The sequence below is a fragment of the Bipolaris oryzae genome, assembly GCF_000523455.1.
Source record: "Bipolaris oryzae ATCC 44560 unplaced genomic scaffold scaffold_107, whole genome shotgun sequence".
NCBI classification, from domain to species: domain Eukaryota; kingdom Fungi; phylum Ascomycota; class Dothideomycetes; order Pleosporales; family Pleosporaceae; genus Bipolaris; species Bipolaris oryzae.
In genome coordinates, this window is record NW_006911383.1 from 37,559 (window position 1) to 51,401 (window position 13,843).

General features: G+C 50.8%; 4 protein-coding genes across 4 annotated transcripts; 1 reads left to right on the forward strand and 3 right to left on the reverse strand.

The window, feature by feature from the left end:
- Positions 1-236: 236 nt before the first annotated feature.
- On the reverse strand, positions 237-2,239 carry COCMIDRAFT_100501 (uncharacterized protein; the record flags this gene model as incomplete). Its single annotated transcript, XM_007691733.1, has 3 exons — positions 237-408; positions 460-1,688; positions 1,742-2,239. The coding sequence occupies 3 exons, from the start codon at positions 2,237-2,239 to the stop codon at positions 237-239; spliced, it is 1,899 nt and encodes a 632-aa protein (XP_007689923.1).
- Positions 2,240-3,750: 1,511 nt separating this feature from the next.
- Positions 3,751-4,715, forward strand: COCMIDRAFT_38503 (uncharacterized protein; the record flags this gene model as incomplete). Its single annotated transcript, XM_007691718.1, has 2 exons — positions 3,751-4,561; positions 4,615-4,715. 2 exons carry the CDS (start codon positions 3,751-3,753, stop codon positions 4,713-4,715), a joined length of 912 nt encoding a protein of 303 aa, XP_007689908.1.
- Positions 4,716-10,377: 5,662 nt separating this feature from the next.
- COCMIDRAFT_27965 (uncharacterized protein) lies at positions 10,378-11,182 on the reverse strand (the record flags this gene model as incomplete). Its single annotated transcript, XM_007691712.1, has 4 exons — positions 10,378-10,475; positions 10,561-10,825; positions 10,977-11,019; positions 11,058-11,182. The coding sequence occupies 4 exons, from the start codon at positions 11,180-11,182 to the stop codon at positions 10,378-10,380; spliced, it is 531 nt and encodes a 176-aa protein (XP_007689902.1).
- A 977-nt stretch (positions 11,183-12,159) lies between these two features.
- Positions 12,160-12,768, reverse strand: COCMIDRAFT_27966 (uncharacterized protein; the record flags this gene model as incomplete). The annotated part of the gene is made up of 3 exons (XM_007691713.1): positions 12,160-12,184; positions 12,299-12,422; positions 12,510-12,768. 3 exons carry the CDS (start codon positions 12,766-12,768, stop codon positions 12,160-12,162), a joined length of 408 nt encoding a protein of 135 aa, XP_007689903.1.
- Between the last annotated feature and the right edge of the window lie 1,075 nt (positions 12,769-13,843).

Below are 13,843 nucleotides of genomic sequence, written 5' to 3' on the forward strand. Positions count from 1 at the left end.
ACAGCGTGGTGCCACATGAACCAAATTGCGACCCATAGAGGAGCTAGAGAGCGAGTGGAAATGTGGCAAGTTTGCAGCGTAACCCAATGAGAATAAAAAGACCCGGAATATGGAAAAAGAAAAGAATTGTGAGCTGGGAGTTTTTCAAAACTCGCAGAGGTATCAATCATCATTGCGCCGTTAAACCATCCGACCCAATGCACAGGAATTTTTTTTTTCAAGCCAGATGAGAACCATTATCCAAGAGTCTTGTTCTCCTTGGGTAACCGCTTCAAGGCCTCTTCAACATCCTTGTGGTCGACTACAACGCCAGCCTCAGAACAGCGGGCCTTGGCGCGGAGCTCACTGCACAGGTTATCAATGTCGATGGTACCGTCCTTGAAATCTGGGCGACTTGAGAGCTTGTCCCTGCATGGTGTTAGTGAAGCCATTGCTTCAATGGTTGCAAATTCGACTAACCAAATCTTGTGGCAGTTGAGAAGCGAGTTAACGTCCTCGCCTGGAACGACTTCGTCGTCACCATCTTGGCCGTCTTGTGCGCGCTCAATTTCCTCAAGAGGATTTGGCTTCTGCACAGCTGGTGTATCGCCAAAGTGGAAGGGGCTGACATAGCCGGTGTTAAGAAATGCGTCGTTGAAGAAACCACCGGTGAAGTCGCCGTCGCCAACAATGGCATTTTGGGTATCGCGGTACTCTCCAAAGAGGGTAGGGTCGAATTGGCCGCCGTTTTGGTTCGCGAGGTAGTCGATGCCGCTGACGGCAGGAGTTGGGGATTTGGCGGATAAGACTGCGGGAGAAGGTTTGGCGTCAGATTGAGACATGGCACGAGGCATGGGGTTACGAGGATTTCCACAGGCCATGTTGAGTTTTTCGCAGAAGAGCACCTCACCTTCGGAGTTTCCATGGCACACATAGCCGTCTGTGATTGTGTCTGCCTGCTGGTTGGGCGAAGCATGACTTGGTTCTGGGGATGTGCCACAGGACGAGTTTTGATTGGTGGGCGATGTGGAAGAATTCGAAGGCGAGTCAGAGTGATTAGATGAACCGCTGTTGAATTGGAAAATACGCGATTGCGATCCGGTAGAGCTTGTAGTGTTGCTGCGAGAGGCTCCGGTGTTTGTTGTGCTGCTGCTGCTGCTGCTGTTGTTGTTGTTGTTATTGTTGTTGTTGGTGAAGCCAAAGAAATCGTTCAAGCTGCCAGAGCGCTGGGTCTTTGCTCCCGCACTCATTGGGGCGGGAGATTCGGCGATGGAACCGTTGGAGTTGCTGTTCGGGCTGAGGTCTCGTCCGGTACTATTGTGTCGTCCCGATACGCTCGAAGACACGGAAGCGTTCTTGTTCTTGGTCAGTGAGCTGTTGTCGAGGAGCTGAGCGCCTGGAAGCCCGCCGAAACGTGGGAAATCAAAGGAAAAGTTGTTCACGGTGGTGTTGGTGTTGAGCATGGAGCTGAAACCTCCAGCGAGGGGTGGGGTACGGCTGAGGCCGCTGCTGTTCATTGACAGGCGTTTCCGATACTCGCGAAGTTCCATCTGCAGCCTCTGTACCTGTGCGCGCAATAAGCCGTTCTCGTGGTTTGTAGCATCAGAGGCCTTTTCGAGCTCCTGGACCTTGGTCTCGAGATCCTTGAGATGCTTCTCCTTGCGTTCCCGGAAAGCCCGCTGAGCAGCGCGATTCTGGGCCTTGCGCTTCTGTTGCTAGAGTCAGTTTTTGATCGGTTCGTGATTCCCTGTTAGCGACCTACCGTTGTAGGCTCAGAAGTCAGCGGCTTGCGACCTGGCTTCTTAGCTTGCTTGTCCTCGCCTTCTCTGCGCTTGCCGCCTCCCTCGTCGTCTTCAGCTTCTTCGTCACCAGGACTCTTGCGCTTCTCGTTCGAGTCTCCGGGAGTGTCGCCAGGAAGGGCGCCAATCATGTCGCCGTCGGCATTTTCAAAGTCGAAGCCGTTGTCGCCGTCGAGGTAGTCGATGAAGGGGCTCTCTTCGATACCGACGTTGCTGAAGCCAGTGCCGCCTGTGGATTGCTGGGGTGAGGTGAAGTAGGCGGGGTCGAGGGCGTCGACGGGATACTGAAACTGCGCATCGTCCATGGATTGCTTGCTGTGGTGACCATTGTGGAGGCCGGTGGAGAAGAGGTCGTTGGGGTTCTGGTTGTTGGAAGCGAGGGCAGCGAGGAGCAAGTCTTGCTGCGTGGCGTCTAGGTAGAAGGGGGCGCCATTCTGGAAATCGTTGCCTGTGCCGGCCATTGCGAAAGCTGGGGCGAGTATAGAAAGGCGGCTGGGGCAGTGGGTGAGCTGGGTAGCTGCGGAGACTCCGCGGGGTCGATGGGAGAGAGTGTCAAACTACGAGTGACTGTTATTGCCACCTGAAGCGACGCGGCGCGGCGTCACGGGACGGGGAGCAGGTAGGGTGTATGTACTCTACGTGTGTGAGGGATAAAGATGACGCAAAAGGTGTGGGCGGAGCAGAGCAGTGTGCAGGGTGGGTAAAAGCGGGTAGGTTGCCGGTAAGCGGCCGCTGAGCAGGTGCAGAAGCGCCGATATCAAGGCGTCCCGTGCAGAGGGCGGACGAATATTGGCGAGAGAGAGAGGGAGAGGGAGAGGGAGAGGGAGAGGGAGAGGGAGAGGGGGGGGGGGGGGGGGGGGGGGGGGGGGGGGGGGGGGGGGGAAGCAAGGTGGCCAGAGGCAGAGGCAGGATGAGGAGGCCTTAGGGCGCAGTGGGATGAGGCGACACCCTTGGCCTGGCGGATGGAACCACTTGGAGCGACTTTTTTTCCGAGCAGCGAGCCAGGCGTGCGGCGGTTGTGATGCGGCAGACCAGCAACAAAGCACGTGAGGGGGGGAGAGAGGAACGAGTGGCTCGGGATGTGGCTGCGAGGCGAGGGGAGAGTGGTTGGTGGTAGAATGGAGTCGGGTCATCAGAGAGGCCGATGGCAGTCGGTGAATGCATCCCGCAGTCAATCAGCGAGGCGCCGAGGGGTGCGTGGCTGATTGCTAAGCATGCGGCTTGGTGGGGGTGCGCAGGCAGACAGAAGGCCCTCGAACACGGACATGGACATGAACACGGACATGAATATAGCTTGGGCCGACAGCAACGCCGACGCCTGTTCCTGCATGGGCAGGTGTGTATTGTTATTATTGTTATTGTTATTGTTATTGTTGGTGTTGTTATTATTATTATTATTATCATCATCATCATCATCATTATATTATTATCTGCCTATGAACAACACTTGTTATAGCACCAGACACACACACATTGTACTCCTCCATCTACACAAGACACAGTAAACTGCCTGGCCCCAAGAAAGCATTGCTCTCATTGCCATCATATGTATGAGACGCTAGCGTTCGCTGTCCTTGGCTATGCCGGGTCTGCTGCCCTTGCCGTCGCATGTCGGAAATGCATCCTGGCGAGGTCTACCATGCAGCCCGCAGCCAACCACCAGCTGCTGACTGCTGACTGATATGCATCGTGTATGTAGTTGGTACTAGTATGTAAGCAGTACACTTGGTACGGTCATACTTAGTAGTGTGGTGGAGAGCGGCGGTAGGGCTGAGAGCTGGGGAACAATCAAGGGTTCACAAACGGTGGGGCGCCGCCAAGACTCGTGCCTGCCTCCAGCCGTCATGCTTCCAACGCTGCACGACGCGACTTCCTCATCCGCCACGCCCACGCCCACGCCCACGCCCACACCACCCTAACCCCCACCTTTACCACCCCCCTCATCTGTCCATCCCACACCCCTCCCCTCAAAATGGCCGACCAGCTCAAACATACCAAGAATGCCATCAACGCGAAGAAGCAGGAGATTGCCCAGGAAGAGGCCCAGCGCGCAGAATGGGCCGAACAGCTGGCCCAGATGGATGCGCTGCTCAAGGACACTGGCGACAACGACGAAATGAAGTCCATGCGCAATGAGATGGTTCAAACCATTGCCGCCCACGACGCCAAACTCGACCGCCTCCGCCCAGAGCTGGCCGCCCTCGAATCTCAGTTGCCTCATGCCCCGGCTGCTGCCGAGCCTGCAGGCCCCAAGTTCGACCCCGAGAAGCATCCCGTTCTGCGCAAGACCATGGAGAAGCAGGAACCCGAAAAGACAGTCACCTTTAGCATTGGTGACATCTGCGAGGCCCAGTGGACCGACAGGTCCTGGTACAAGGCAAAGATTCAGAGTATCCTGGGTTCCGTCTCGGCTCCCAAGTACCTCGTCCGCTTCATCGAGTACGACGACACCATGACCGTCGACCGTACCGCCGTCCGCCCTCTTCCAACAAAGCGCAAGCGAGAACCCGAGACAGCCTCGACCTCGACCCCGACCCCTTCGGCCCCCGTCACCTCTTCGCATGTCATCTCTGGTCCTGCCACGACGAATCCCAACGCTGTGGCTGCCAAGCCTGCCGGCGCCAACGAAGACATGGTCAACAAGAAGCCCAGCCGAGTTCCTACAAAGGGAACCCTGAAGAAGCGCGCTTCGGCTTGGGCCGACTTCCAGAACAAAGTCTCCAAAAAGGGTGTCGCCAAAAAGGAGTCCATGTTCCGTACCAGCACCGAGGCTGGCAGCAGAGGCATGTATCCCCCCTTCTACCCCTCGCCTCCACTCCTTGCTAACAACCAACAGTCGGCTTCACAGGCTCTGGCAAGGGCATGACGGAGACCCACAAGCGTCAGCGCTACGATCACAAAGCCGATGCCGACAACAACGACGACTACCCTGCCTAAGGCTGGGGCGCTCTTGAGAAAGCTACGCATCAATTGGCTGAATTCTCTGCGGTATGTAGTAGTACATTCAAAAGCGTATCAAATGTCTGAATCTCTGGCTTACAATGCCCTTTGGCCCACACCAGACCTAGACGCGTCGGTCGGGAAACAGCAAAACGCACCTCGTCGAGCCGCCATGCTCTTCAGCCTTACTCAAGAAGAACCCTTGCTGACTTGACATAGCCTTTTACCCTACATGGTGCTCACTCACCCCAACACGAGTCGTCACTTGCATCATCACGGCGTTCCCGGCATCTGCATATTTCTGGTATGATACTTGGGCAAACCACATCTCACCTATCGGGCCATGTCACTAAGCACGATCCGCTCGATAGGCGTTTGATACCCTTCCACATTTGAAGCTGACGCAAGCGGACTGCGAAATCTGCTGTGCTGAACAGAAGTCCATGTGTCAGGTAAGGCACACCCCAATGTTCCTTCTTGCATGCCGCATACATGAGCATCACTCCTGCACGTCCACATGATTTGTTTCAGTCGTTATGTAGTTGCAGGCTCTCCATACGAGCCAAATCCCCTTTCGAATCAATTGTTCATGATTTGCTCTTGTTCATGGTATATCGCGTGATGCTTCCATTCGTCATTGCGTCCAAACACTGTCGCGCGGTAGTGGCTATTCACAAATAGATGCCCCGCAGCTCCACCAAGACGGCGCACCCTTGCACTCGCGTCCCTTAGCCCCAACTGCCACTTCCACCCCACGTCCTAATGCTGCACCACCCGCGACGCGACCGTAAACATAGCCGAACAAGGCATGTCGCAGACGTCTCATAGACGCACTGCATTGCGACACACATATTCATCATGGAAGCGGACTGGGACGAGGTACCTTGCTGTTCATCTGTCGAAGCACCTCATCATCATCATCATCATTACTAACAGACAGCCTGATAGCTAGCAATCGTTCAACTGCCGCCCCCAGGACCCCATCTCCCTGCCGTGCCCATATCCACATTCGCTTTTGACACAACCCAAGAATTGCTGTGGACAGGTAACAATCATGTGAGTACGTTCACACTCGGCCAGCCTGGGGCGCATTGCAGCTGACACTGCCTAGGGACGGGTTACATCCTTTTACGGACCTCACCTCGAACGATATACCTCTTACCGCGGACACGCGCCTCCCGACGGCCCTGTCAAGCAATTTCTCTTCACCGACAAGGGCATCCTCTCCGTCTCCCAGCAAAGCGTTCACTACTCCCACCGGCGCGGCCTCACACATTGGCATCTGACGTATGTTTACGCAAGCAACCATAATAGGGCGGCAGCTAATCGCCAGCGTATAGAAGCTCCGACTTCAAAGATCTACGATGCATGAACTTTACCTCAAAGGGCACGCGCGAGATCCTCGTCGCAGGATGTCAGGAGCACATGTTCAAGGTAGACGTGGACAAGGGCGTTATTACGGATACTGTACGTGTTCGGTCCATGCCACAATGCACACGGCTGACCTATGCAGCTGCCAGCTGAAGCTCAGTACACAATCATGAAGCGCGCCGGCCAGTACCTCTGCGCTGCGACCAAGAATGGCGGTATTCACATCATCGATTCCAACTCGCTATCAGTCATCAAAGTTTTCGAGGGCCACACCAGCAGCATCAGTGACATGGACGCAAAGGGGGATTTTCTTGCAACATGTGGCTGGTCGCCTAGGCAGCAATTCGCCTTTATGCTCGATCCCTTTACCAACGTCTTTTCGCTCAAGACGCTGAAGCAACTACCCCCGATTCCTTTCCATACGGGCGCGGCCTTTGTCCGGATGCATCCACGCATGTCGACTACGGCATTCATCGCATCGCAAAACGGCCAAATGCAGGTTATCGACCTGATGAACCCCGACTCGGCAAATCTTCGCCAGCTCAATCTCTATGAATCCTATCTGACGGGCTTTGAGATGGCCCCATCGGGCGAGGCTATTGCATTGGCAGACTCCAATTCTCATATCCATCTATGGGGTTCACCGTCCAAGGTTCATTTTCCAGAATACAGCAACCCAACTGAGACTGCGGACCATAATGTCCCGCCGCCCCCAGCCATGGATTGGAATCCGGACACGTAAGTAGATTCAACGGCGGGGCGAGTGCTTTACTGACGAAGTCATCAGGCCATTGAACACCGTGGGTATGCCCTACTACAAAGAACAACTTCTCTCAAGCTGGCCTAGTCATCTGGTATTCGAAGTCGGCTCCCCTGCCCCGAAGATTGATAGCGCAATCCTCAACAACATGACGCGTGCTGAAATTGGCTTCTTTGCGAAAAATCCCAAAACCAAGCGTAGAAACCAGGCCGAGGCGACTCGACATGCGGACAAAGTGAGCGAATCGTTGTCGGCACCCAAGTTTTTGAGCGAAAAGACGCGCGCCTCGCAGTCCTTGACAGAAACCGACTCGAAATCATCAGAGACAATGGAAAAACTGACTGATCTACACCTTGATGACGTCACCAGACGAGATGTTCCTGCAATGTACGGAAATGTGGAGATCAAATACAGCAAGTTCGGCGTAGACGACTTTGACTTCGCGTATGCCGTAACACCTACGCTTACTTGTTCCTCATCTGACTCGGATCCAGGTACTACAATCAAACATCTTATTCAGGCTTAGAGACGCACATTACAAATTCCTACGCCAACCCACTCTTGCAGCTTCTCCGCTTTACACCGTTGATTCGCAACCTGGCGCTACAGCACACCGCATCGCCATGCCTTTTCGAGTCATGTCTTCTTTGCGAGCTAGGTTTCCTGATAGACATGCTCGAAAAAGCTTCAGGATTAAATTGCCAGGCTTCTAACTTTTTGAAAACATTCAGTGGACTCTCTAATGCAGTGTCACTGAATCTGCTAGAAGAGTTTGCCCCAAATGTGGCGCTCACAAACATGATTCAAAATCTCAATCGATTCTTGCTTGAGAAGATATCGGACGAGTTTAGACAGATGCTGCCCAGTCAGCCCGGCCCATCGGCCATGGACCAAGTCTTGGAGACACAGGCCAGGGCAAGCATGCGGTGTGCCCAATGCACCAACGAGACGATTCGCGGGGGTAAGAACTTTGTCAATGAACTCGTATATCCGGCAAAACACGTCATGAAGAACACACGCATACCACGCCCTACATTCTCACAAATCTTAAAGGCGAGTGTCGAACGACAAGATCAAACTAGAGGTTGGTGTACAAAATGTAATCGCTACCAGCAAATGATACAGAGGAAGACTATACAGTCTGTTCCTGGCGTACTCATGCTAAACGCAGCTATCCAGAGCCACGACGCTAAGCTGCTGTGGTCAATACCAAACTGGTTGCCGCAAGAGATCGGGATCATAGTAGATCAGGGCCAATTCTTCTGCTTTGAAGGCCAGGACTTGAAGCTGCATCTGCAACGTGGAGTGCATCAAATCATGGTGTACGAGCTCGTTGGTGTAGTTGCCGACATTAACAGTGGAGAGCACCAAAAGCCACACTTGGTGGCGACCATCAATACAGCGCCGTCGTCACGAGAAGATGATGCAGAAGATAGGTGGCATCTCTTCAATGATTTCTTAGTACGACCAATACCAAAGGAAGAGGCCTTGCGGTTCGAACCAAGTTGGAAGCTGCCGTCAGTCTTGACGTTCCAACTCAAGTCTGCTCGCAACAAGATTGACGACTCGTGGAAAGACACCCTGGACACATCGATCCTGTATAGGTGGTGGTCATCAAATCCAACGCCTCCAGATACCAAGTTCAAGCTCCTTGATCATGCGACAGAAGCACCTCGCCCTGGCTATCCGGTCGCCATCGATGCCGAGTTTATCCGCCTTCAAGCCGAGGAAATTGAAATGAAGGCTGATGGCACTCGACAAACTATACGTCCAGATCGCAAAGGCCTCGCCCGTGTTTCCGTTTGTCGTGGTGAAGGCGAACATGCAGGCCTTCCCTTTATCGACGACTACATCGCCGTGACGGAGCAAGTCGTCGACTATCTCACCGAATGGTCCGGCATTTCCCCCGGCGACCTCAACCGCGAAACCTCCCCCCACGCCCCAGTCTCACTCAAGCACGCCTACAAGAAACTCTGGCTCCTCCTCAACCTTGGCTGCGTCTTTGTCGGCCACTCCCTCGCCAACGACTTCCGCACAATCAACATCCACGTGCCCAAAAACCAAGTCGTTGACACAAGCAACCTCTGGTTCAAACCAGACTTTAAGCGCAAACTCAACCTCAAGTTCCTCGCCTGGTGCGTCCTTAAAGAAAGTATCCAGGAGAATACGCATGATTCGATTGAAGATGCCACCACCGCTCTCAAGCTCTGGCGCAAGTGGCAGGAATTCGATGATGCGGGGGTCCTGGAGCAGATTCTTAATGATGTTTATGCCAAGGGGAGTCTTGTGGGGTTTAAGGCTCCCGGGAGTGGGGGGAAGGCGGTGGGTGGGAGGCATCATCCTCCGCCTAATCCTGCTGGCGCTGCTGCGGGAGGGAGTGAGGTGCCGGAGCCGTTGACTACGCCGAAGAAGGGGGGCAGTCAGTTTGGGAGTGTGGGGTTTAGAAGTCCGTTGCGGAGGTGATGTGGGGATTCGGAGTAGGGATAGGAGGATTTATTTTAAAACGGTAGAAAATATTATATTTCTACATTTTTTTTTCTCTTGGTAGCTTTGGAAATACGTGTAATGCTGAGACTGGATAAACGTGTATCCATGCCATATCATTGCAACCACTGATCAAGTGAACTTGGTTTTGCATCACCGGAGTTCCCATGAGTATGCATGCTAAACGCCTCTTCTGAACAGGTGCGAATGGAAAAATGGAAGTCTCTTTCTTTCGAAGCTAGCCGAAAAAAAAGACGGGGGGGGGGGAGGGGTTTGATTCATAACCAGACATTACCCTCCATTCTTTCTTTCCAAGATCTCAGAATGCACAAGTGTGAAAACAGCGTTTGCTACTCGATACGGTGCGCTTGCTGTGCGGTTTTGCCATTGACATTTCAAGGAAGTATAGGGGGTTGAGGGTATGGCGGTTATTTAGTAATAGTGGATGAAAAAGAAAAAGAGAGAGGGAGGGGTTGGAGGGGCAAATTGCGAGGAAGTATTAGAATGCCAGGGACTGTGGAATCGTGTTTAGGTGTTGCTGGGGAGGAGGGGGCGTGGTGGAGAAAATGTACCTTGTGCTAGAGAAGCTTATTCTTGTGTATATGTGTGTGTGACGAGGAGGAAAGTTTTTTTCTTTTTTCTTGAAAGATCAGGATAAATAAGATTTAGTTACTTGGATGTTTGTCGTTTTCTATTGGGATGTGAGGAAATTTTGGCAATGGGGGTGCGAATCTCAGATAAGTATATGTATACGTGTTTGTATATACATTGATGATTTCCACTGTGTCTTTATTTATTTGCAAAATGGGTTTATCTGGCCGGGTACTTACGTACTACGTGATTGTTTCTGAAATATGTTGGAAATCACTAGATCACCAGCTTAGTCCCTTGGTGGGAGATGTGTTTCTTGAATTGACTACTTCCATTATCACCCATTATCACCTCATCACTTCTGCCATCGTACTCCTTTTTCAACCTCTACATACCACCGCACTTTCTCTTCTTATTCCAAATTTCCCTTTGATCCACCTTGCCTCTGTGTCTCTAGCATTTACGGTGGAATTTATAGTGGCCCTCTCCAATAGAAGATCTATCGCATTGAGGTGTAACCTTGGTCCACTTGAGCCCAAGCTTGTAATTACCTACACTAAGTGTTAGCCCCAACACTACCATAGATTCAAGAAATCTGCACAGAACATGTCTTTTGGAATTGGATTTCTGGCTTACCTTTGGGAAGGGCAAAGTACCCATGTTGGCCCCCGTTTTTCTCCATGCATTCATCTGGAAGTCCACATGCAGAGAAGTCCAGAGCACCAGTTCCAGATGTCTCTCCTATCAACTGGTCGTCAATGTATACTTCAAAGTGCTCGCAACGGCCATGTGAGTCCGATATCACAAGGACACCGTCTTCGGGCGCCTCAAGTGATACATTTACTAAGTCTGAATCTGCGCCTGAGTGCGCCTGACGTTTGACTACAACTGGCTTCCAAGACTGGAGGATTTGTCCAGTGCATGGTCTTTACGTGAGCTGGTGGGGTGGTTCAACAACTGGTGGTGGTGGTGGCGGCGGGATAGGGGATGGTCCCAGGTGTGAAGGTCGCTCGTGGCTGAACATGGCGCCATCGCTGCACGTGCAACCACACATTTCTGGAACAGGATCCGAGCAGGTTATTGTGGGAACTTGGCCTACGAGCTGATGTTAGCTTTGAGAGTTCTGGCCATACGGCAATGTTGACTCGCCGTTTGAGCACGTCATTCCTGACATGCTGCCGAGAAGTGTATCTGCACCGAATTGGGCAGTTGCGATACCGCATAGAAGGAAGGTTGCGAAGGAAGCTGAAGTACGCATGTTGGTAGTTTGTTCTTAGAAAACAGGTGATGTAGAAGATGTTTGGAGTAGCTGATGAATCTTGCAGTAGGTGATGATAGCAAATCTTGTGCAGAAACCATTTGACTTATATACCTTCAGATTTCCTTCAATGTCCAAAATACTCTCGTGCGTTTCGCAGCTATGGTATGATACTAGCTAGTTCAATAGTCCTTTACCCCGTGATGTCGCTTAAAAAGTAAACTTGTTGAGAGCACGGTAATGCGGGAGCAAAGGTACGGTGTACGGACATTTTCCATTCGGAACCTTTGCTACGAACATTAATGGAAGATAATATCTCTACATGATTCGTCATTTATATTCTTCCACTAAAAGTCTTTTTAAATGTCTTATGGACTCTTTTCTATTCAGACATTCCCAAGTTCCCATTTACAGAGTCAGTATCCAAAGGAAATGTCACAGGCCACTATGAGCCTGTATCCACAAAAGCAACAATCTACATAACGTGGCTCCACAAAAAGTAGGAACACTATAGCGTATTATCAAAATAGGAATAAAGCGATGCCAATGCTTCTTAGACTATGCAGTACAGCCAAGCTTACAAGATGCGCTTTGGTATCATACTGGACCCTTCTAAACTGATTCCTATACAGATACAGACAGTGCACTGGATGTCTTTGCGTCACTCGTGCTGCAAGAAGCGGTATGCGCTCATATGTAGCAATGAAGCGTCAGGTAACAGGATGTTAGAGTTTGGAGTTATAGAACAATGCAGAAAGTGTATTTCTAGTTTTTGGAAAAGCAACCACGGCATAATTGAGAAGTAGCGACGTGGGTATAGAAGGATCTTACAAAAGCGCATTGCGGAAAGGGGATATGTAGCGAAGATTTCGAGGTTGTGGCTGGTTCAATGATATACGGTTTTCAAAGTGAAGCAGCTTTAGTTTTCACGATAATGATATTTGTGAAACTTGATTCCATACTACCTGAAAACGCCTTTACATGATACTGACTTGGTGCCGACTATCCAGACGTTATATACAGTCGTACTGTTTCTTTTCTCCTGCTCCTCCTCCTTCTCGTCATCTTCTCCTTCTCCTTCTTATTCTTCTTCTTCTTTCTCCGATCTCAACTTACCTCTCCACAGCTTGGTTCTTTTCTTTCTCGCACTGCTTATATAGCCTTATCACTATGTTTTGATCACCAAAAGGGTGACACGGCACTTCCGTCATATTATACCCGATCACCACATCATAACGTCCTAGAAGTAATTTTAGCCACAGGGAAAATCATTTATCATATTTATCAGATTGGGCACGCAATCGATCGGAAATTATCTGCGGCTGACCTTTGCGTAGTGTGATATAAGCACTCCGCTCACTGATATCACCCAAGCAATTCATTGAAAATGGACAAGCTTTTGTTATTCCCACTTCCTTCCCGTCGATATATACTTTATATCTTGTACACCGTCGGTCCGAAGCGTATCCAAGAAGAGTTCCCTTATCGGAAACATTGAGGCCTCCTTGAATACTCGATTTTGAAGGTAACCACAAACGTGCATATCTTGAAGCCAAAGTGAAATCGTCGCGCCATTCCCTAAGCATGGTTTCTCTTTGAGTTGGCGGACTGGCTCAACGGCAGGGGTCGGCATCGCGCTGGACTATGAAGTTGCGATGCCGCATAGAAGAAACAAAAGAGCTGGAAGGGGTGCTGCAGCGCGCATGTTGACGGTTTTAGAAGGACGCGTCAAGCGGAAGATGTATCGAGTGAGGGAGGATGGGAAGCGAGTATTTTGCAAGAAGCCTTGGAGCCTGTATTATACGTATCTTGAGTGAAATATTCGACTCTGGCATCCTTATATACATTCAGTCGGTACAGTTTTGTGATAAGGGGCTTGATTCTTCTCTTCTGATGTCATGTAGTGTTAGAAATTAACTTGTTGGGAATACGGGACTATTTTTCTTCTTTTTCTGCCCCCTCCGAAGTATTTTTAACACACATTTCCTGGTAATCTCCCTTCCGAACACCACAATATCCTCAAAATTCTCCCTGACATACCCTACCACAAACTTCTTAACCACCCTTTCCCGCCCAGCAATCTCAACAGCTCGGCACTAATGGCATGAGTGGTCTGGGACAACGCATATTGTCCCCCTGTGAAGCGGTAAAACCGGAGGTAAAGACCTTCACCGTAAGAATTTTTTAAAAAAAAGAAAAGGGAAAAGAAACTATACGAATAATTGCACATTTTCAGAAACGAGGGAAACTAAGCGATATGGAGATGGTGTAGTAAACGCATGATGAAGTAGCCTACGATATGGACTCCAGTATCATTCTACATGCTTCTGGAACTGTTGGATAAATATGGAAAGGGGTTCCTGGGATTTTGTAGATTGCCGAGCTTTGTGTGGGAGATTCGAACGTGATCGAGGGTATGTAGTCGACAGCATTTGTCGCATGGAAAAAATAGGCTTTGCTTGGGGAACGGAGTTTAGGCTGGAAGAGTAGGCATTTGGGGAAGTTTTTTTTCCGAAGGAAATAGGTGCTGAGCCTCGTCTTTAATGCTTTTATAGGGCTGGGGTAGCACAACCATCTGAATATCAGAGGTTTTTGAGCTACAAAAAATCGAGAAGTTTGGATATCTTCCCCCAGTACAAAGGTCTCGCCGAACTTGAAAGA